This window comes from Actinia tenebrosa, unplaced genomic scaffold, assembly GCF_029948245.1.
Source record: "Actinia tenebrosa isolate PJP-AT-01 unplaced genomic scaffold, QUT_ActTen_1.0 PGA_scaffold5__44_contigs__length_20552954, whole genome shotgun sequence".
Classification (NCBI taxonomy): domain Eukaryota; kingdom Metazoa; phylum Cnidaria; class Anthozoa; order Actiniaria; family Actiniidae; genus Actinia; species Actinia tenebrosa.
Window position 1 is genome coordinate 15,551,213 of NW_028292582.1, and position 23,682 is coordinate 15,574,894.

The window sequence follows — 23,682 nt, forward strand, 5'->3', positions numbered from 1 at the left end:
AATTACTCTCTCTATTGGATTGATCGATTGGTATTGATTGGCATTAAGTAAATAGAGATAAAATGAGCACGTGTAGTTAGTCAGAAGGAGTTGTTTCAGAGATAGATGTACTATGTCAGCAGGGATCTTATTGTTGTCTTGTTTCATTGTTTTGACTTTTCCATTCGGGTGTCACATCGTGGCTGAAGTTTTACCAAAAGCAAAACATCTATAAGCACTAGTATTCACTAGATTCGTCAGAGTTCAGCTTGGAAGAAAGACACAGTCATGGATCAATCCCTGCGGATCACCAAGAGTTTTGTCGTCCTTTTATTGTTGTACTTCAATTCTTCTGCTCAAGGTAAGTGTTAATCAAATGGATAACCAAAAGCAATAACACAGGCGACTCTTCAACAGCCTGAATATCTATATCTATTGAATATAAGCGTGTCAGATCTGTAAAGGATCGAGATCCCTATTCAACACTGACTGAGATCGCTTTAGAAGCCACAGGTTTGGAAGCAATACTGCATGGAATGTCAAAAGATAAATGCCTACAAAATGGAAATAATAAAGCGAATGCATGCTATTAAACTTTTCAACTTCACATCCAACCACGATTAAGTGAAAGCCTGTACCAAGGAAATCACCAAATACTGTAATCCAAAAACAGGGATTATTTGTTTTTCGTTTCTATCCAGGGCACTCTATATAGATATGAGCCGGCTCAATGTTGACGTCTTTTCTAGCCTATTTTTTTGGTGTTTTTCTAACTATATCTTTCTGTATGTCTGTCTGGAGCTAGCATTGGTAATGAAGGGTTATTTATGTATGTTCGTTTGCTCAGAATGTTTTTTGAACAGAACTTATTGGGATTTCTAAATGTCGAAAACGGATTTCAAATATTTAATTGCTCATAAAAGTTTATCATGATTTAAGACGTAACCGTACGTATATATCGTAAAAAATAGAATTCTGGCTTTGCATGATGAGTAACAATCAGATCAAATTACATTTCATATTTCGGTAGCCCACAAGCCAAAAGCATAATTATTATTACAACAGCTTTATACCAACACCATCATTCTTATCTTGCTTAACTATAGGTGCTCCTAAGATAGTCGCACCGTATCCAGATAATCTGTACGCTATTGAAAATGAAGTGGCAAAAGTTACCTGCGTAGTGGAAGACACAGTTTCCAATCCAGATGAGATAGTATTTGTGAGCAAGAGTCGCTTTGGTGACGTTGAAGTCATAAGAGATGAAGGACCTGATGGACGCATCTATTATCAAAATGAAACCTTGGGTTAGTGATATTATTGAAAGCTGTCGTGTCAAGAAATGTAACATCACACTGTTACATCACGCAAGAGTAACACCGTGCACCACACCACACTGTGGTAACATCACGCGAGAGTAACACCACCCCGCACTGTGGTAACATCACGCGAGAGTAACACCACCCCGCACTGTGGTTACATCACGCGAGAGTAACACCACCCCTCACTGTGGTAACATCACGCGAGAGTAACACCACCCCGCACTGTGGTAACATCACGCGAGAGTAACACCACCCCGCACTGTGGTAACATCACGCGAGAGTAACACCACCCCGCACTGTGGTTACATCACGCGAGAGTAACACCACCCCGCACTGTGGTAACATCACGCGAGAGTAACACCACCCCGCACTGTGGTAACATCACGCGAGAGTAACACCACCCCGCACTGTGGTTACATCACGCAAGAGTAACTGACACCACATCGCACTGTGGTTATGTCGCGCATCGCTAACACCAGACTGTGGTATATCACGCATGTAAAAGTAACACCATGCTTTATATGTCTACATCACACGACATTCACACTGTGGTTACATCACGCAAAACTATTAAAAGTGCGCAACACTGTTGCATCGGAAAATGCAACATATTTTCATTGGTGCGCTAAGTAGATACTCTTTACTCAATAATATTTTGTTGTACACAACAGTGTAGCGCGAATAGTTGCGCGATTTTGTTGCCCTAGTGCCGCACCTTGAGACAACACTGCGATTTGATGAACCAATACCAAGAGTTTATTCAAACAACAGTTGATAGACAACTATTGAGCAGAGAGAATATGGTTTGTTTCTGATATTTCTAGATAGTGGAAGAAAGCTACGTGCGACTCTGCCTTTCAAGGTAGTCATAATGAATGATGATTCAAGATATGGCAGTTATGAATGCCAAGGACGCACAGGAGGTAGTCAACATGAATATAGATTCACTGTCACTGTTATTGAGAGTAAGTACTTCTCAATTCTCATCGAATCACAACCTGGCAAGAACCAAATCATGACGGATCGTTACATTTCTACCCACAGTAAGCGAGTTTCCTGTAGTTCACGCCTCTGGTGATGTAACAGCAAAGTTTGGAGTGGGAATTCAACTCAGTGTAATGTCACCTTTACTAACAAAGGCTCATTAATGACATCCATCGGCAAGTTTACCTGGGCAAAAGACGGAAGGGTTGTAATCGCAAGTTATTGCCGTCCCCATTTCTCATCAATTAAACCTTTGGTTTTGAACGTAAGCCTAGCTGATGTGGGTGGTACATATTCTTGTTACTTGGAGTACCTGCTGAGAGGAATTAGAAAGAGAAACATCACGAAAACTATTATCGTAAAATGTCAGTTCAATTACTCATATGGGTGCTGATACATTGCTGTAGAAAACATCGGTATAAAAAACTTACAGCAACATGATCGTTACTGGAATTATTTCTTTAGTTCAGCCTAGATTTTCCCCTGAAAAGAAAGAAGAAAAGAACGTGAATCGGCTTGTGTGCGCTGCTCAGGGAAATCCACTGGTGACCGAATGGAAAAGAAAAAACCTGCTCAACGATGACATCTGAGTCATTCATACTAAAGGTATGGATAGATGAATGGATGGATAGATGGGATAGAAGGGATGGGGTTGGATTGGAGTATGGATGGATAGATGAGATGGATGGATGGTGGGTAGGTTGGTGTATAGATGGCTAGATGGGATGGATGGATGTGGATGGATGGATGGATAGGATGGGATGGATATAGACTTGTCCCAAGTCGACCTCTCTTGTTTTCTCGGCGTTTTTTTAATTCGAGCGAAGCGAGAATCTTGCGAGCGCAGCGAGCGAGCGACGAAGTCGCGAGAGGTCGACTTGTCGAACTTGCAGGATATTCATTTGCGTTTCCCGCCATTTCCGAATTTGATACGGGAGGGTCGGCTTTCGGGGGCGGAGCTAAAGAATTGTGGTTTTCATTTATTTGTTTCTTCATGTTATATCCGGAGCAGCAAAACATGTTTTATCAATAATAATGGTTGATGCTATAACTCCAACTAAAACTGTTGAAAGGATAGCGATATCTCCTGCGTCCAAACAAAAAATATGCTTTCTTTGCGCCAGTCAAGTTCCGAACAATGACTATAGACGGAAATTGTTTAGTCGTCTCCAACATAGGAAGCAGAGATCCCCTTTGATTTTAAAGACGTTACTTGGTCTTTCATTAAGGAGACCAAAGGGACAACAACAACAACAGTCTCGATTAAGTTATTCTCACTGAACCTCATAAAATCTAAGGCGAATGGAGCGATCTCAAATGTCAGGCTTGTTCCCGCTCCTGTAGGTGCAGATATAAAAATATCTCTGCCTGAAAGATACGCTTCTATACTTTGTTTCAGGTATTCTCTTATAGTTTCGTATCCTAATTTACTTTTACCCTATGATATGGCCTCAGATATTGATCTCCTGTTGTCAGACAGATGTTGTGTTGACAGATGCCGATGGGAATCGTAGAGATAATCTTACTAATCTTACTAATCTTACATTGTGATTGACAGCTTGGATTTCGAGCATTGTGATTGGCTATAATTTACCGACTGATTTTTGGGTCGGTAAATTTAGCGGGAAGCAAGGTCGAAAAGTCCGTCGTGCGCCCAGTAAAAAAAAAACAAAGCGGGCGGCGGACTTTGCGAAAGTCTAGGATGGATAGGATGGGATGGATGGTGCGTCAGTGGGTTGGTGGGTGGATGCGTGGGTGAATAAGTAGATATTTTTATAGTTCTTTTTTTCAAGAACTCTCGGAAACGTCTGTGGAATCATAGAAAGTGTAGTTCGATAGATACTAGTACGGTTTTGGATGGAAAAATCAAACATTTTGTTTTTCATTCCTAAGAGTATAACGCATTGTTTTCTCTCATTATTATCAGATAACTCATCCAAAGGAAAGTACGTTTTTTCTAACATGGATGGCTTCAAGGATCACACCTTGACCATCTATGACGTACAACCTAAAGACGCCGGCCAGTATTATTGCTGCATCAAGAACATCACAAGTCCCAGACTCCCCGAAGATATCAGTAACTGTCAGATCTTTGACGTCCAACCTCCAGGTCAGTATCAGTCTGTCATCGATAATCACGTGACATGGTTAAAGTTGACATTTGCTTTTATCACTATTTCCCTTTTACAAATTTACTTGGTTTTCATCTCAGGTTCTGTAGTTGGCAAAGCAAGTCTCACGTTTTCCATCATTCTCCTCGAGCTGCTGCTGAATTGGTTGCTGTAATGATCACGTGACTACTCCACCAGGTCACGTGAGGCCTGAGGATGGAATGGTATCCATCATTTGACATCAAGTGCACTCTTAGACTTATTGCTGAATTGTATTGAATGCCTTGATTGTACTAGGGTGGCATGGGTGGCGTAGTGGCTTACCGCTCGCCTCTCACCACTGTAGTCCGGGTTCGAGCCCTCGCTCAAACTGGATCTTATGTGAGTTGAGTTTGTTTGTTGTGTTGTTCTCTCCCTTGCCACGGGGGTTTTCTTCGGGATCTCCAGTTTCTTCCCTCCGTAAAAATCAACATGTGAGTTGAGTGTTGTATGTTGTAAATATAGAATGTAGTGGCAATGCGTGTGGAGGGAACCTCACGGAAGAGCCCCGCATGGGGAGTGGTGGTTGTAAAATATAATCTGTTTTATCTTACGTTATTCTGTAAACAAAATGAATATGTTTGAGTTTTCATTTGTGTACTCCAACAAAACAATAAAATGGGAAAAGATCTTAGCTTGTGTGATCTTTTAGCTCGTAATACTAGTCTTTTGAAAACCATCCCTTCTCAGGTGAACAAGCGTTACTTGGCGGGTTATATTTCAGTAGTATCGCACCGACCCAGGAATCTGGTCTCAACAGGTGATTTGCATGTGATGTGAAAGCAAAGACCACAAGATGACTCATGATATAGTCTCGAGTATAGTTTTGTTAATGATATTGGATCATTCACTGACCTACTAACAACATGATCACTAGCTACTTTTAACAAGACTTGTAGACCAACTAGTAACTGATAGTCACATACTACTGAAAAGGTTGTGAAATACGCTTAAACCTCTCTTCATAATAATCTATTTGTAATGTTACGCCATTTCTTTTACGACATACAGGTCAATACTTAACAGGCGTCGGCAAAATAGTCCAAGTGAAATCAAAACTTTGACATTTTGGTTTCTTCATATAACAGTGTGTCTACATTCATTGTTGCGTGACCATTGAATAACTGTATTGCTTTACAAATATAAGGCAGGGGTCGCACTAGGCGAAAAAGTGTTTTTTTAAGTGCCGATTCTGTCATCACTTAACGAAAATAAATGCGACCCCGTTTCTGCCAAAATTTGGCGTTCGCCAAAATTTAGTGCATTCGCCAAAATCTTCAAAGAAGCCGAAGGGCTGCCTCAGGACAGCCTAAAATTTAGAAAAGCAAACAGACCTATTGTTTTAGTGTTTAAAGTGTCAATCTTCTCGTCATATGACTGGTATCATGTATCCTTTGAAGCATTCACTTTGGCGGGAGATTGCATCACTTGACCTTTAAAAGTGAGCAATAATGGACCGTCGAAACGCTTTTCAGCCGGTTCCAAACTGCAGTTTTTATGATTCGGGATATCAATATCATCCAGACCCATACCAAATGTATCAAGGCCAAAGCTACATGAATAGCTATCAATTTAACCCGGCTTTTGTGACAGAGCAGAGCTATGATCAACGACAGACGGAATCTCCGATTTCAAACTCGAGCACAACTTCAAGCTCAGATCATGTCCAAACTACTAAAAATGGATTTCAAACCATGATTCTGCCGGACGTGGAAGAGTCCAAGACCAAGGCGAACGGCGACGAATATTCTGTCTCAATCTTCGCCTTCTCATAATCATAGCCATCCTCATGCGAGCTTGTTGGTGTTGCATGAGCACTAGCATTAGGGCCACAACCTGCTGTTGAGTTTGTAACTGGAAGTTCAGTAGAAATCCTACAGCTAATAATAATATATTTGTCACATCCATCTTGCCAGAAAGACCAAATAGTGTTTCCCGCCAAAAGCTTGTTTACCTCTGTGATTGACCTCAATGTAACATAATCTGAACTTTAAGTATACATGATGTCCCTTGAGTACTGATGTGTGTCAAATTAGGGAATCAATTTTTCACCTAGTGCGACCTCGCTAAAAATTGGAACTGGCAAAAGATGAAATCGCAAATTTTTGTTAAATGCGAAAGTAGGTAAACAAAACTTAGCCTAGTGCGACCCCGACCTTAACATTTAAATATTAAAAGACCATTTTTTATAAAATTGCTCTAAGGTCTTGTTTTTTATAGCAACATATTTTTCTACTTCGTATTTCCTTTGCATAAAGTTTTTAAAGACACTGAACTTTGGGATTGACCTAGATTTCCTGCAGTCCCATATATAAATCTTTCCTAATATTAGCAGATAATTTTGTAAGTTAAACATTTTTGTTCAACATCTGTTCAACTCCCAAGATAATATCTTGCAATGTAAGATGGCCTTTTTTCTTTGGTTTTCAGGAACCAATAACTCTCAAAATCCTCCCAAAACCTCTTAACAAACACACAAAGAAACATAACGTGATGTAAAGTTTCAACTTGTATATCACAGAATGAACAATTATTTGAGGTCACGTAACCTATTTTGTAAAGTTTGTCATTCGTATACATAATGGAATTTAGGATTTTGTATTGAAAGGCTTTTTCATATGGCTCCCTACAAACAAAATGTCCTTCAAACTTATATTATGTATTTCAAACTTCATTTGAAGATGCCTAACATTTTTTTGGTACTTTTCCTTTTTGCGTTACAAGATGTATGTAAATGCTTTTGAAACCATTCACTTACAGGTCAAGAGCATATATAACTAAACTGTTGCTTTTAATTATGAAACATAGCCCATGAAAAATAGAAACATTAATAGTTGTGGGTTGTAAAACGACGTTATTTACGGTTTTCTCTCACAAGGGAGATAAATCAATTGAAATTATAAACTTTATTTGTTTTATTCCAATTATAATTTCACTTATTGTTATATAGACATTTTACTATTGAAGATATGACATAAACTTGCTGTTTATTAAGTTTTTCCATGGAAACAAGTTTTCCCTTTCCAATACCATCTTACTATATTGATTCTCCCATAACACAATATGAAGGAAAAGGACTAATCAATCCGCAGCACTTCACTTTCGATCTGAAATGTTTAGTAATGAGTGATGATATTACACTATTTTGGAGATGACATCTCACGCATATGTCAGCAGCGAGCTATTGTTTTGCCACCAAAAACAAAACATCTGTAAGCAAGCTGAACTGACGAATCTAGTGAATACTAGTGGAAGAAAGACACAGCCATGGAATCCCTGTGGATCACCAAGAGTTTTGTCGATTTTATTGTTGTACTTTAATTCTTCTGCTCAAGGTAAGTGTTAATCAAATGGAAAACCAAAAGCAATAACACAGGCGACTCTTCAACAGTCTGAATATATCTATCTATTCAATATAAGCGTGTCAGATCTGTAAACGATCGAGATCCATATAACACTGACTGAGATCTGTCTGAAGCAAGTATAGGTAATGAAGGGTTATTTATGTATGCTCGTTTGCTCAGAATTGTTTTTGAACAGAACTTATCGGGATTTCTAAATGTCGAGAACGGATTTCAGGTATTTAATTGCTCATAAAAGTTTATCATGATTTAAAACGTGTCTGTACGTATATATCGTAAAGAATAGAATTCTGGCAACAGCTTTATACCAACACCATCATTCTTATCTTGCCAACTATAGGTGCTCCTAAGATAGTAGCTCCTTATCCAAATAATGTTTACGCTTTTGAAAATGAGAAGACACAAGTCACCTGTGTAGTGGAAGACACAGTTTCCAATCCAGATGAGATAGTATTTGTGAGGAAGAGTCGTTTTGGTGACGTTGAACCCATAAGAGATGAAGGACCTGGTGGACGCATCTATTATCAAAATGAAACCTTGGGTTAGTGATCATGAGCTCAAAGAGATTGCCTAAATCATAATATTGTTCGATTCTAATGATGAAAAAAAGCACTAAAAAACCTCGGTTGGACCAAAAAACTACTTTTAAATTTGATCAAAACCTGAAACAACCTCTGGTTTGACCCAAATCAGGGCAAGGTTAACTCACACATCGAACCCTGGAACAATCACTTGACTTATCAAAGTCAGGACGGCACAGCTTATTGAAAAAATCCTCACATCAAGAGAGAGACCTAACAAACTCTGCTGATATTTTTAGATGGTGGAAGAAAGTTACGTGTGACTCTGCATTTTAATGAAGTCATAATGAATGATGATTCAAGAAATGGTGGTTATGAATGCCAGGGACACACAGGAGGTAGTCAACATAAATATGGATTCACTGTCACTGTTATTGACAGTAAGTAAATTTGTTTTATACATATATCAATCGGTTGAATTCACACTTTGTTTTTGCTGTCAAAACCTTAAAATTTAATCAAACCTCAAAACAACCACTGGGCTAATCAAAGTCAATGCACAGCTCAATAGAGGATGGAATCCTGAAACAACCACTGTTTTGATCAATATCATGGACATCACTAACATACAGATTGAACCCTAAATGAATAGGAGAATCAGGAGAGACAAACTAACAAGCAAGTTAGGAAGCAAGTTAGGAAGCGAGTTAGGAAATCAAGCACTATGAAACTTTAATCATGAGTCTTCGAAGGTGGATAATATGATAAGAAGTTATCAGGTTTTTTGGATTTAGCCAAGATTGTCTTAAGGTGACTAGCTACTTTATCAAGAAATCATTGCAAAATGTTCATAGAAAGATATTTTATAGAGAATTTAACGCTGATTTCAAAAATGAAAAGAAAAATTGGGTGTGCCGGCAACACTATGTTTCAGCCAGCAAACATTTTTGTCAGCGAACGAGTGATAGTCAACACGTCTCTTATGTCTTACGTTGCGTAACACCCATAATATTAAAAATTACCGGCTGATGCAGACGTTTTACTTGCGATTTCTTTTTTTGGCATTAATATATATATATATATTTTATATTCTGTAATAAAATACCATTCGATTCCTAACTCGATTTCTAACTCGATTCCTAACTCGCTTCCTAACTCGCTTCCTAACTCACTTCCTAACTCACTTCCTAACTCACTTCCTAACTCACTTCCTAACTGGAAAGATAGGCATCCACAAATCAGGATAAAAGCCCTCACACCAAGAGATAGACATCATAAATTCTGCTAACGTGATGCTGAGTCAGTCCAAAAATAAAACCTGAAACCTCTGTAGAGGTGAGACTACACTACCCTTGAATTAGAATAACTCTGTAAAATCTTCATCTTCATGACATATATGTTTTACATGCTTGATACTATTTGATTATAACAGGAAGTGAGCTTCCAGGCATTGAAGTCTCTAACAATGTATCAGCAGAATTTGGAGATAATATTGTACTTAGTTGTAACCTTACCATCAGTCAAGCCACTTCTGCAAGGCAGACTGAACTAACCAAGCTGATGTGGGCCAAAGATGGTCGGCTTATTGAAAAAGTTCTTTACCCAAGAGAACAGTCCCTTAAATCCCTCAAGATTTATGTGGACCGTCCTGATGTTGGTGGTATCTTCACTTGTCACTTGACATCCAAGCTAAGAAATGTCAAGGAGTATAATGTTACTGGTAGCATCTATGTTTCAGGTATGAAATGTTTCTAATCTACGAGAGTGTTGGGGAACGAATCAACTCAGCTGTAATTTCACCGTTACTAACAAAGGCCGCGTGGTAATGACAACCCTCGGCAAGTTTACCTGGACAAAAGATGGAAGGGTTGTAATCGCAAGTTATTGCCGTCCCCATTTCTCATCAATTAAACCTTTGGTTTTGAACGTAAGCCTAGCTGATGTGGGTGGTACATATTCTTGTTACTTGGAGTACCTGCTGAGAGGAATTAGAAAGAGAAACATCACGAAAACTATTATCGTAAAAGGTCAGTTCAATTACTCATATGGGTGCTGATACATTGCTGTACAAAACATCGGTATAAAAAACGTACAGCAACATGATCGTTACTGGAATTATTTCTATAGTTCAGCCTAGATTTTTCCCTGAAAAGAAAGAAGAAAAGAATATGAATCGGCTTGTGTGCACTGCTCAGGGAAATCCACTGGTGACCGAATGGAAAAGAAAAAACCTGCTCAACGATGATATCTGGACCTTTGATACAAAAGGTATGGATAGATGAATAGATGGGATAGAAGAGATGGATGGATGGATGGATGGATGGATGGATGGATGGATGGATGGATGGATGGAAGGATGGATGGATGGATGGATGGATGGATGGATGGATGGATGGATGGATGGATGGATGGATGGATGGATGGATGGATGGATGGATGGATGGATAATAATAATAATAATAATAATCTTTATTTAAGCACGGTAACTCTATCAATATCAAGATAAAAAACTTAATGTTGCTCTACCTAGAGGCCGTAAAAACTATATTAACAAATGATAATTATGTAAAATATACAAATGCTACACTGATACAATAAATATACAATTGAAATAAGATAATAGGTTAATTAGATATATTTCGTAGAACTAAAACGATTAAATATTAGTTGTCATCAGTGCAAAACCTATAGCTTTTTATTTTCTTTTTAAATACTTTTAAGGATCGTTCTTCTTTTAATGACTGAGGCAGAGAATTCCAAAGCCAGGCTCCAGTAAAAGCAAAACTATTTCTGAAATAGTCAGTTCTGGCTTTTGGAATTTGTAAATTTTTAGAAGAACGCCTTAAGTTGTAAGATTGAGTACCAATCTGGCTGGAAAACATATCTTTTAAATAAGATGGGACGATATCATTGACGATTTTGAACATCATAATGGCCTTTTGTTGCAGTCTTTGTTCATTTAAAGGTATCCATTTGAGTTCATTAAAAATTTGACTCGTTCGTACGCTTAAATACGGTGCGCCAGTAATTATACGGGCTGCACGGTTTTGTAGTTTTTGTAACTTGCTAGTTAAAGTTTCGTCGATACTGTCCCAAACTAAACAGCAATAGTTAAAGTAAGGCTCAATTATGTTCTTATAGATTTTGATTAGATAGGGCCTACTTAGAATTGGCTTAATTTTCTTTAACGTGCTTAGGTTACATGCAATCTTCTTTTTAATGTGCTCAACATGAGAACGCCAAGTCAGATTTTCATCAATATAGACGCCGAGACATTTTGTTTCTTTAGATCGTTTTAACGCGGTACCGTCTATAGTCAGACATAAGTCTGTGTCATCTAAAGTAGAAATTCTTTGACGGGAACCAATTAACATAAATTCTGACTTTACAGCATTCAAAGTGAGTTTGTTGGCACAGAGCCAAGAAGCTACATGTTCTAAGTCGATATCCATTTGATTATTCAGGTTATTAATTCCACAGTCAGAAAATGATAAAGTGGTATCATCAGCATAAAGCCTAGTTGTACTATAGTCGAGGCAACGCGGTAGATCATTAATGTAGATTAAAAAGAGAACTGGGCCCAAAATTGTCCCCTGAGGTATACCAAAAGAGATGGGACGGGCTTCGGAAAGTACTCCATTGATTGAACACTGTTGCGATCTGCCAGTCAAATATGACTGAAACCACTGTCGGACTGTGGCGTTAAACCCATAATATTCTAGTTTTGCTAACAATATACTATGATCAACGGTGTCAAATGCCTTCTTAAGGTCTAAAAATATCACACCATTGATCATTTTCCTGTCTATATTGAAGTACCATTCATTTGTTAGATCTAAAAGCGCAGTTAAAGTTGAGTGATAAGGTCTAAAGCCCGACTGATGGGTATCTAGTAAATTATGTTCGTCAAGATATGAAATCAGCTGCTCACAGATTAGTTTTTCAAAAAGGCGGGAGATAGCAGAAGTAACTGAAATAGGTCTATAGTTGCCTGGGTCATCTTGTTCACCAGATTTTAAAATGGGGGTGACTTTAGCCACTTTCCATTCCGACGGAAAAATATTTGTTTTAATCGAAAGGTTAAAAAGGGTAGTTAATGAATTACAGATATGAGGAGCCGCTGCTTTTAGAATAATATTTGGAATTTTATCAAGACCAGTTGCTTTAGCAGTATTAATACCTTGCAGAAGCTCAAGTACTCTAGAGGAATCGATCAAACGAAAAGTAAACACATGGTCTACTTTTTTAACATAATCAGCGAAATTTACATTACTGGCACGTTTAGAATTTATTTCTGAAGCTAATTTACCGGCAATTTCTGTGAAATAAGTGTTAAGGACATTTGCTACATCCTTTGGATTAGTAACAGTATTTTGCACAGTCTGCCTAATTTCGCTGATTTCAACATTTTGTGATCTCTTGCCCCTGAGATTATTTATTGTCTTCCAAGTTTTCTTGGTGTCACGAGAGTGTTTTTCAATTTGATCTTGATAAAATTTCCTTTTCGTCTTAGTAACTAATTGATTAACAAAATTCCTCATCTTTCTATACTTAGACCAGTCTTCTGGGTCATTAGACTTCGTGGCCTTTTTCTTTAGGAAGTCCCTGTTATGCATTTCCTGTTTAACATTAGCATTTATCCAGGGAGAGGGTTTGTTGCGCACTTTTATCAACCTAGTGGGAGCGTACTTATCAATAGTTTTTAAGAAGATTTTTTTCCAGCTTGCCCATGCTTCGTCCACGTTTTTTAGTTGGTCGAAGAGTGGCCAAACAGTGTTTTTAAGGTCATTTTCAAAGTCTTCACAGTCAAAATTTTTAAAATTTCTCGTTTCAATAATTTTAGGTCTTCCTCTTGGGATACCAATTTTCCTGATGGCGAAAGCCAAATAATGGTCACTAATAGATAGTGCATAAACTCCAGACTGAATAATATTATTCTTACAATTTGATATTACATGGTCGATTAAGGACTCTGTCTTTTTCGTAACCCTAGTTGGCTCGTTGATTATTTGCTCCAATTGAAATTCATCAAGTATATCATTGAGCCGTGAAGTATGCAACTCGGGGGGATTAGAAAGCAGATCACAATTTAAATCCCCCAAAATGTAAATTTCTTTGTATTTATCTTCTATAATATGAAGAACGTTTACGAATTTATCAAAGAAATCTAAAGGTAGTTTCGGAGGTCGATACCATGTTATTACGAGAAAGGGACTAGAATTCGGCTTTCTAATCTCAATAATTATTATTTCCAATTCATCATCCTCTAGGTTCTTTTTCCTACGAAAACTAATTGAGTCACGAATATAAAAACAAACTCCACCTCCATGTTTATTCCTATCTCGACGTATCAGCGCGTATCCAGGGATGGAAAACTGAGAATCACAGTCATTACTATCTAATTTAGTTTCGTTAATGGCTAATATATCTAAGATGTCATTGGACATAACGATTCTGAGCTCGTCGATATGTTTTCTTAAACTATTTATATTTAAGATTCCCATTTTAAAACCGTTAGTCTGGAAGAGCTTTGAAAATGAACAATGTGGTAATGCACTGACAACTTGATTAAATCAATGATTATTAATATGATTCCTAAAGTTCGAAGCTAGCTTAATTACCCCCTGACGATTTAGATGGATACCTCCTCTATTGAGAAAACTATCGTCAATATTGTCGTTGCAAATAAAACTTATGTTATTGCTTTCGCAATATTTCTTCAATAGTTGGTTTACCTGATTTACGTTGTTATTAATTACTTGATTGTTCTTTCGACGTATAATGGAGGAAAAGGCTATTTCAGTACTTGAACTTTCCTTCTTAACGTTCTCAATTAATTTAATAAGCTTGTTCTTGATCACCTTAGGTTTGTCGCTGTTCAAATTATTCGTTCCGCAGTGTATTATCACTTTCTTAGGCTTTTTCCTTATGGAAGGTTTGATGAAATCCTCAGTGTCCTCCACTGTGGCACCAGCATACGACATACATTTGACTTTTTGATCTCTTGACAGTTTATCTCCTTGGATGTATTTTAGCATTGAGTCGCCAATAACGAATACTTCGGGTATTTTAGAGGGTTCGTTATTTTGATTTTCGTTTTGAACGGAGTTTTGGTTCATCTCTCTGGTTGTCTGTCGTTCTTTGCGTTGTTGTGCAACTTTCTGCTTCTTGGGTTGTGAATTAAGAGTGCTTCCATTAAAGTTAGCTTCGTCAGAGTGATATACGGACGTTCTGTTAAACATTGGACATGGAGGAGTATTCCAATTTTGGATTGGAGCTGAATATCTGGACGAGTATAATAATGATAAAAGATTGTTTCTTTCTTCTTGAAGCATTTGGAATTTTGCTTGAAGAACCTCATAGGAAGGAGTATTTGACTCCATAAATCTTCTTTCGATAGTTTGTAGTCTTCGTTTCAAGTCCTCGATATCTTTGGCGTTTTTCTGGCAGTCAGGGCATTGATTATCCCCAGTGGGAGGGTTAATACTTGAGAAAAGAACTTGAATATCATCGTGTTTCGGTTGACTTGAAACATATTCTTCGGTCTTCTTTTGTCCCTCCTCGACGCCATCTTTGTCTTCTTCTTCTTCTTCTTCTTCAGATTCATCTTCTGATTCAGAGCTTGATTCGGGACTTGATTCTACATTACAGTTTCCATTTTGTTCCTCGCGGTCCTCAGAAATAAAAGATATAATCTTTTCCTTCATTGATTCCTGTTTCGCTCCCTGAACATTCAAGGTTTTCGTGTTTGGGTAGAAACACAGAGTTACAGTGTCGGACTTAAGAACATGGAATCCTCCGTTATTGCTCGTAAAAGACCAATTTCCACTAAGTTTAAGGCTTGAATTCGCAAATTCCTTTAAATCTTCGAACTCACCAAGCCATTTTATCCTTTGCTTACCGCGGTCGCTTTCTAGTTTCAGTGGTAAATTTGATTTTAAATCAGTTTCGACGAGAGAGTTAAAATCGCGTCCTTCCGCCATGATAGCTAGCTATATGGCTGGCTGGCTGGCTGGCTGGCTGGCTGGCTGGCTGGCTGGCTGGCTGGCTGGCTGGCTGGCTGGCTGTGGATGGATGGATGGATGGGATGGGATGGATTGTGCGTCAGTGGGTGGGTGAATAAGTAGATATTTTTATAGTTCTTTTTTCAAGAACTCTCGGAAACGTCTGTGGAACCATAGAAAGTGTAGTTCGATAGATACTATTACGGTTGTGGATGTAAAAATCAAACATTTTGTTTTTCATTCCTAAGAGTATAACGCATCGTTTTCTCTCGTTATTATCAGATAACTCATCCAAAGGAAAGTACGTTTTTTCTAACATGGATGGCTTCAAGGATCACACCTTGACCATCTATAACTTACAACCTAAAGACGCCGGCCAGTATTATTGCTGCATCAAGAACATCACAAGTCCCAGACCCCCCGAAGATATCAGTAACTGTCAGATCTTTGACGTCCAACCTCCAGGTCAGTATCAGTCTGTCATCGTATTATTAAGTTAGCAAAATCTCATCATACTTGTAATACCAGATATGCTTCAACAAACAATCTTGTCCCTCCCCCATCTCGTACTAACTATGGCAAATTTATGTTCCGATCTGCAATAACCAAAATATGGGAAAACATCCCAACTCCTATAAAAAACAGCAAATCACTGACTGCATTTAAATCATATTTAAAAAGACGCTTAATAAGACTACAATAAATTTGATGTTAGTTACTTCTTATCTTATTAAAAACATGTATGTGAATATAGATATGTATTTATGCATATGTATATATGTATATATAGTTATAATAATACTTGTTGTGTATCTTAATGTAAATCCATTTCCAATTCTTCTTGTATGTAATAGCTATCATTAATTTAAACTGTAATTGGTATAATATACTCCCCCGTCTTGATCCTATTTCACCCACATCATTTTACTATTGATTAAAGTGGCTGTCGACTTGAAAGTTTACACTATTTTGACAACCACACACACTGTACCATGAACAACACTCTTGTAATTTTTTCCTCAAAAAATCTCGTATTTCATTTCAAAATGTATTATATGTATATACATACTTGTAAACATTTATATGTGTGTAAATAAAGAAAAGTTCAAGTTCATCGATAATCACGTGACATGGTTAAAGTTAACACCTGTTTTCTAGCGGGTCGTAAACAGGCATGCCAGGTAAATGGTAAATGGATTGTTGTCTTCAGAGAGCCGGATCGGATGCGGAATTCCTCAGAGTTACATTCTTGGCCCGCTCTTCTTCCTCTTGTACATAAATGGTTTACCAGAGTACCCAAGGCAAACAATACCTCGTATGTTTGCTGATGATACTAATCTGACAGCAACTGGGAGATCAATAGAGGAAGTTGAGGAAGTTCTTGGTTTGGGGATTGACCAGTTTTTTTCTTGGGATGAGCATGTTGATAGCATATCAGAGAAAATCTGATTGGCATACATAATGCTATAGTACAGCCGCACTTTAACTACTGTAGTGAGGTATGGGACACTCTTGGTGAAGGTCACGCTAAACGTCTTCAGAAATTACAAAACAGATCTGCAAAAGTAATCACTTATACGAGTAATGAAACTCCCCACCAGGAAGCTTTGAAAGCTCTAGGCTGGGAACCTCTCAAAAACCAAAGAGAGAAAACAAAAGCCAAGCACATGTACAAAATACTTAACGGAATGGCCCCTGACTGTCTTGTAGATCTCTTTACAAAACAAAAAAAACAAAGCGATACAAAATTACAACTTAAGGGGCTCCAGTACCTCACTGCAGTTACCTCTTCCTAGAATTTAGTTAAAGAAGCTTTACTTATGATGGGGCAAAAGTCTGGAACTCCCTACCAGAAAACTTAAGAAATCGTAAATCACTGGCCATATTTAAATCTGAAATTGTCACTCACACTCTATCTATTTCTTAGTATCTATAAATTAATTTATTACTTAATTTACTACGTATTATTGTAGCTTAATTAACAGCTATATATATGTTATTTTCATTATTTTTATTGATTATTGATTAGAATATAAAATAGTATTAACTTTTCATTGTAATATTCATCCACACGCCCCTTGTGGAAATCAGCTGCAGTTAATGGGGCAAGTGTCTTTAAATAGAGGTAACCTACCTACCTACCTTTTATCACTATTTCCCTTTTACAAATTTACTTGGTTTTCATCTCAGGTTCTGTAGTTGGCAAAGCAAGTCTCACGTTTTCCATCATTCTCCTCGACCTGCTGCTGAATTGGTTGCTGTAATGATCATGTGACTACTCCACCAGGTCACGTGAGGCCTGAGGATGGAAGTGTATCCATCATTGGATGTGTGCACTCTTAGTCTTACTGCTGAATTGTATTGAATGCCTTCATTGTACTTTATATAAGATAGTTAGCAGTAGTTTACTTTTTTATCTGTAAACAAAATGAATATGTTTGAGTTTCATTTGTGTACTCCAACAAAACAATAAAATGGGAAAAGATCTTAGCTTGTGTGATCTTTTAGCTCGTAATACTAGTCTTTTGAAAACCATCCCTTCTCAGGTGAGCAAGCGTTACTTGGCGGGTAATATTACTATCACTTTAACTCTCATCAATTTATATATATATATATATATATATATATATATATAAATACTTCAATTTTTAACATTACAAATTAGAGGCTTTATACCATTAGTTTGAGTTGACAACATTATGCATAGGTATTCATCTATTTCGTGTTTCTTCTTCTTCTAGTTTGGAAGTCGAGGATGAAATTAGTTGAATTTTTACTTACGCAAAAAAGTCACGATCGTTGCCGCGAGAAAAGGTCTTTTGCTTTCTCCGAATAAAACAGCCTTGTCGTCTTGGGACTTGGCAAAATCCTCCAAATCCATGAGGCGGGTTTCATACCGACGGAGGGTTTCCTCATCTAATGATCTGCCTTGGTTTTTGGCAGCTAATCGCTGTCCAGCAGAGAGATTGCTCGTGAGGAAAGAAGATATGTCTTCGTCTTGCCGGCCCATAATAGTCTCCGTGCGTGTCATTTAGCTGTCAGAGTTTTGCACCTAATCCAATCATATGCCGTTTCCATCATAAGCAATGGGAAAATGTAAAACATTTCACCATGCGGAGTATTTCGGAGAGTTACGGTGAATCTTCTGTGAGGTAGTTGTGTAGACTATATTATGCCCTTTCGCATGACGCCATTTTTTGGAAAAAAATATATTATTGATTAACCCTACGACAATGCGTATTTTATTCCTAAGTCAGTATCTAGGTCCAAGTCGCCAAGTAGGTAAGTTATTGAAAAGTGACGGCGCACTGGTCAAAGACAAGCCTTGTATCTTTTCGTTCGAATTGAGACTTTCGCATTTTCTTCAAGTTACGATATAAGAGCTAAATGCATTTACCATAAATGTCAAAGAGCAGAAAGAAGGTTTAAAAAGTATCCTACATTCAACATAGCGCGTACAGTAATGCTCATGTGCCAAAATATTTTGCACTTTGTACTCTGCTCTCTGCGATACTCGATCATTGTTTATATCTATTGTCGGATCTCTCATTTGTTCGGCGAGACGTTATGATATTACGATGTTTCAAAGCAAGAACCACTAAAATCTTCAAAAAACTTAATTACGATGTGTTTCGTCCAAGAGAATTTTATAACAAATGTTTCCATCGAAATTTGCGTAAGACTTTGCAACGTGAAAGTGTACCGCGAGATCGCTCTTGTCTGCCATTTTCAATATACAGGAGACCCAATCATTACCAAAGCAAGAACAAAATTCTTTATACAGCAATGCCACACAATAAATAGATAACGGGCCGAAACATCATCGCTTTCGAAGCGATATAGGCTTGTTATAACTATATCTTTCTGTTGTCTGTCTGGAGCAAGTATAGGTAATGAAGGGTTGTTTATGTATGTTCGTTTGCTCAGAATTTTTTTTGAACAGAACTTATCGGGATTACTAAATGTCGAGAACGTATTTCAGATATTTAATTGCTCATAAAAAATTAACATGATTTAAAACGTGTCCGTACGTATATCGTAAAGAATAAAATTCTGGCTTTGCAGGATGAGTAACGATCAGATCAAATTACATTTCATATTTCGGTAGCCCACAAACCAAAAGCATGATTATTATTACGACAGCTTTATACCAACACCATCATTCTTATCTTGCTTAACTATAGGTGCTCCTAAGATAGTCGCACCGTATCCAGATAATCTGTACGCTATTGAAAAGGAAAAGGCAAAAGTTACCTGCGTAGTCGAAGACACAGTTTCCAATCCAGATGAGATAGTATTTGTGAGCAAGAGTCGTTTTGGTGACGTTAAACCCATAAGAGATGAAGGACCGGATGGACGCATCTATTATCAAAATGAAACCTTGGGTTAGTGATATAATGAAAGCTGTCGTGTCAAGAAAAGTAACATCACACTGTTACATCACGCGAGAGTAACACCACACCACACTGTGGTAACATCACGCGAGAGTAACACCACACCGCACTGTGGTTACATCACGCAAGAGTAACTGACACCACATCGCACTGTGGTTATGTCGCGCATCGCTAACACCAAACTGTGGTATATCACGCATGTAAAAGTAACACCATACTTCATATGTCTACATCACACGACATTCACACTGTGGTTACACCACGCAAAACTAATAAAGGTGCGCAACACTGTTGCATAGGAAAATGCAGAGCAAATTTTGCTGGTATTGCCACTCCGCGTGAAACATGTTATCATTGGTGCGCTAAATAGATACTCTTTACTCAATAATATTTTGTTTTACACAACAGTGTGGTGTGAATAGTTGCGCGATTTTGCCCTAGTGCCGCACCTTAAGACAACACTGCGATTTGATGAACCAATACCAAGAGTTTATTCAAACAACAGTTGATAGACATAAAAGTACTGAGCAGAGAGATTATGGGTTGTTTCTGATATTTCTAGATGGCGGAAGAAAGCTACGTGTGACTCTGCATTTCAATGAAGTCATAATGAATGATGTTTCAAGATATGGCGGTTATGAATGCCAAGGACACACAGGAGGTAGTCAACATGAATATGGATTCACTGTCACTGTTATTGAGAGTAAGTACTTCTCAATTCTCATCGAATCACAACCTGGCAAGAACCAAATCATGACGGATCGTTACATTTTTACCCACAGGAAGCGAGATCCCTGAAGTTCACGCCTCTGGTAATGTAACAGCAAAGTTTGGGGAGCGAATTCAACTCAGCTGTAATGTCACCGTTGCTAACAAAGGCCCGTTAATGACAACCATCGGCAAGTTTACCTGGGCAAAAGATGGAAGGGTTGTAATCGCAAGTTATTGTCCCCATTTCTCATCAATTAAACCTTTGGTTTTGAACGTAAGCCTAGCTGATGTGGGTGGTACATATTCTTGTTACTTGGAGTACCTGCTGAGAGGAATTAGAAAGAGAAATATCACGAAAACTATTATCGTAAGAGGTCAGTTCAATTACTCATATGGGTGCTGATACATTGCTGTAGAAAACATCGGTATAAAAAACTTACAGCAACATGATCGTTACTGGAATTATTTCTTTAGTTCAGCCTAGATTTTCCCCTGAAAAGAAAGAAGAAAAGAACGTGAATCGGCTTGTGTGCGCTGCTCAGGGAAATCCACTGGTGACCGAATGGAAAAGAAAAAACCTGCTCAACGATGACATCTGAGTCATTCATACTAAAGGTATGGATAGATGAATGGATGGATAGATGGGATAGAAGGGATGGGGTTGGATTGGAGTATGGATGGATAGATGAGATGGATGGATGGTGGGTAGGTTGGTGTATAGATGGCTAGATGGGATGGATGGATGTGGATGGATGGATGGATAGGATGGGATGGATATAGACTTGTCCCAAGTCGACCTCTCTTGTTTTCTCGGCGTTTTTTTAATTCGAGCGAAGCGAGAATCTTGCGAGCGCAGCGAGCGAGCGACGAAGTCGCGAGAGGTCGACTTGTCGAACTTGCAGGATATTCATTTGCGTTTCCCGCCATTTCCGAATTTGATACGGGAGGGTCGGCTTTCGGGGGCGGAGCTAAAGAATTGTGGTTTTCATTTATTTGTTTCTTCATGTTATATCCGGAGCAGCAAAACATGTTTTATCAATAATAATGGTTGATGCTATAACTCCAACTAAAACTGTTGAAAGGATAGCGATATCTCCTGCGTCCAAACAAAAAATATGCTTTCTTTGCGCCAGTCAAGTTCCGAACAATGACTATAGACGGAAATTGTTTAGTCGTCTCCAACATAGGAAGCAGAGATCCCCTTTGATTTTAAAGACGTTACTTGGTCTTTCATTAAGGAGACCAAAGGGACAACAACAACAACAGTCTCGATTAAGTTATTCTCACTGAACCTCATAAAATCTAAGGCGAATGGAGCGATCTCAAATGTCAGGCTTGTTCCCGCTCCTGTAGGTGCAGATATAAAAATATCTCTGCCTGAAAGATACGCTTCTATACTTTGTTTCAGGTATTCTCTTATAGTTTCGTATCCTAATTTACTTTTACCCTATGATATGGCCTCAGATATTGATCTCCTGTTGTCAGACAGATGTTGTGTTGACAGATGCCGATGGGAATCGTAGAGATAATCTTACTAATCTTACTAATCTTACATTGTGATTGACAGCTTGGATTTCGAGCATTGTGATTGGCTATAATTTACCGACTGATTTTTGGGTCGGTAAATTTAGCGGGAAGCAAGGTCGAAAAGTCCGTCGTGCGCCCAGTAAAAAAAAAACAAAGCGGGCGGCGGACTTTGCGAAAGTCTAGGATGGATAGGATGGGATGGATGGTGCGTCAGTGGGTTGGTGGGTGGATGCGTGGGTGAATAAGTAGATATTTTTATAGTTCTTTTTTTCAAGAACTCTCGGAAACGTCTGTGGAATCATAGAAAGTGTAGTTCGATAGATACTAGTACGGTTTTGGATGGAAAAATCAAACATTTTGTTTTTCATTCCTAAGAGTATAACGCATTGTTTTCTCTCATTATTATCAGATAACTCATCCAAAGGAAAGTACGTTTTTTCTAACATGGATGGCTTCAAGGATCACACCTTGACCATCCATGACGTACAACCTAAAGACGCCGGCCAGTATTATTGCTGCATCAAGAACATCACAAGTCCCAGACTCCCCGAAGATATCAGTAACTGTCAGATCTTTGACGTCCAACCTCCAGGTCAGTATCAGTCTGTCATCGATAATCACGTGACATGGTTAAAGTTGACATTTGCTTTTATCACTATTTCCCTTTTACAAATTTACTTGATTTTCAGTCTCAGCAGGTTCTGTAGTTGGCAAAGCAAGTCTCACGTTTTCCATCATTCTCCTCGAGCTGCTGCTGAATTGGTTGCTGTAATGATCACGTGACTACTCCACCAGGTCACGTGAGGGCTGAGGATGGAAGTGTATCCATCATTTGACCAAAGCCTTCCTTGTCAATAAGATAAAGTGCACTCTTATTCTTAGTGCTGAATGGTATTGAATGCCTTCATTGTACTAGGGTAGAATGGGTGGCCTCCCACCACTGTGGTCCGGGTTCGATCCCAGGCTCAGACTGGATATTAAGTGAGTTGAGTTTGTTTGATGTGTTGTTCTCTCTCTTGCCACGAGGGTTTTCTTCGGGATCTCCAGTTTCTTCCCTTCGTAAAAAGCAATATGTGAGTTGAGTGTTGTATATTGTAAATATAGAATGTAGTGGTAATGCGTGTGGAGGGAACCTCACGGAAGAGCCCCGCATGGGGAGTGGTGGTTGTAAAATATAATTTAATCTAATTTATATAATATAGTTAACAGTAATATACTGTTTTATTACTCGGGCTTTCGAAGAAATGCCCGAGGTATAAATTGGGCTTCGTTATTTTTTTTCTTCAGTCACAAATCGCCCTCGAAGCCCTAAGGCGCATGCGTCAAATCAAAGTCTATGCGCATGCGTAGAATCAACCATGAGCACATGCTTAAGTAATGGCGGATATGGGGAAGGACTCGTCGCTGTTTCAAGTAATGAATAATATGGAGTCTTACACCCTCAACATTTTTAGCACGCGTGATTTTGCACAGACTTTGCACCATCTAAAAGGGTGACAATGTTCACGAAGAATTCTTTCGATTTTCTGCTATGAAGCCCGAGTTCACGCAGATATGCATCTAGTCTTACTTTATTCTGTAAACAAAATGAACATGTTTGAGTTTTCATTTGTGTACTCCAACAAAACAATAAAATGGGAAAAGATCTTAGCTCGTGTGATCTTTTAGCTCGTAATAATAGTCTTTTGAAAACCATCCCTTCTCAGGTGAGCAAGCGTTACTTGGCGG

The 23,682-nt window shown here is 38.3% G+C and overlaps 2 protein-coding genes and 2 long non-coding RNA genes across 5 annotated transcripts; 3 read left to right on the forward strand and 1 right to left on the reverse strand.

Annotated features, from left to right (window-relative positions):
- Window positions 1-130: 130 nt before the first annotated feature.
- Window positions 131-17,606, forward strand: LOC116309081 (uncharacterized). 2 transcript variants are annotated; one of them, XM_089037808.1, is made up of 7 exons: window positions 131-340; window positions 8,138-8,338; window positions 8,618-8,758; window positions 9,751-10,056; window positions 10,446-10,586; window positions 15,605-15,787; window positions 17,513-17,606. In XM_089037808.1, exons 1-7 carry the CDS (start codon window positions 268-270, stop codon window positions 17,584-17,586), a joined length of 1,119 nt encoding a protein of 372 aa, XP_088893934.1. In that variant the 5' UTR covers window positions 131-267; the 3' UTR covers window positions 17,587-17,606. The 2 variants fall into 2 exon arrangements, with proteins under 2 accessions (XP_088893934.1, XP_088893933.1); XM_089037807.1 differs by lacking the exon at window positions 8,138-8,338 and adding an exon at window positions 1,086-1,286 and having other exon boundaries at window positions 132-340.
- On the forward strand, window positions 4,184-5,069 carry LOC116305853 (uncharacterized). Its single transcript, XR_016121308.1, has 2 exons — window positions 4,184-4,395; window positions 4,498-5,069. It is a non-coding gene; the product is annotated as an uncharacterized LOC116305853 (long non-coding RNA).
- Window positions 13,626-15,301, reverse strand: LOC148906701 (uncharacterized). The gene has a single exon (XM_089037806.1). It carries the CDS (start codon window positions 15,299-15,301, stop codon window positions 13,892-13,894), a length of 1,410 nt encoding a protein of 469 aa, XP_088893932.1. The 3' UTR covers window positions 13,626-13,891.
- A 4,706-nt stretch (window positions 17,607-22,312) lies between the features above and the next one.
- Window positions 22,313-23,604, forward strand: LOC116293040 (uncharacterized). The gene is made up of 2 exons (XR_016121309.1): window positions 22,313-22,546; window positions 22,653-23,604. It is a non-coding gene; the product is annotated as an uncharacterized LOC116293040 (long non-coding RNA).
- Window positions 23,605-23,682: the final 78 nt, after the last annotated feature.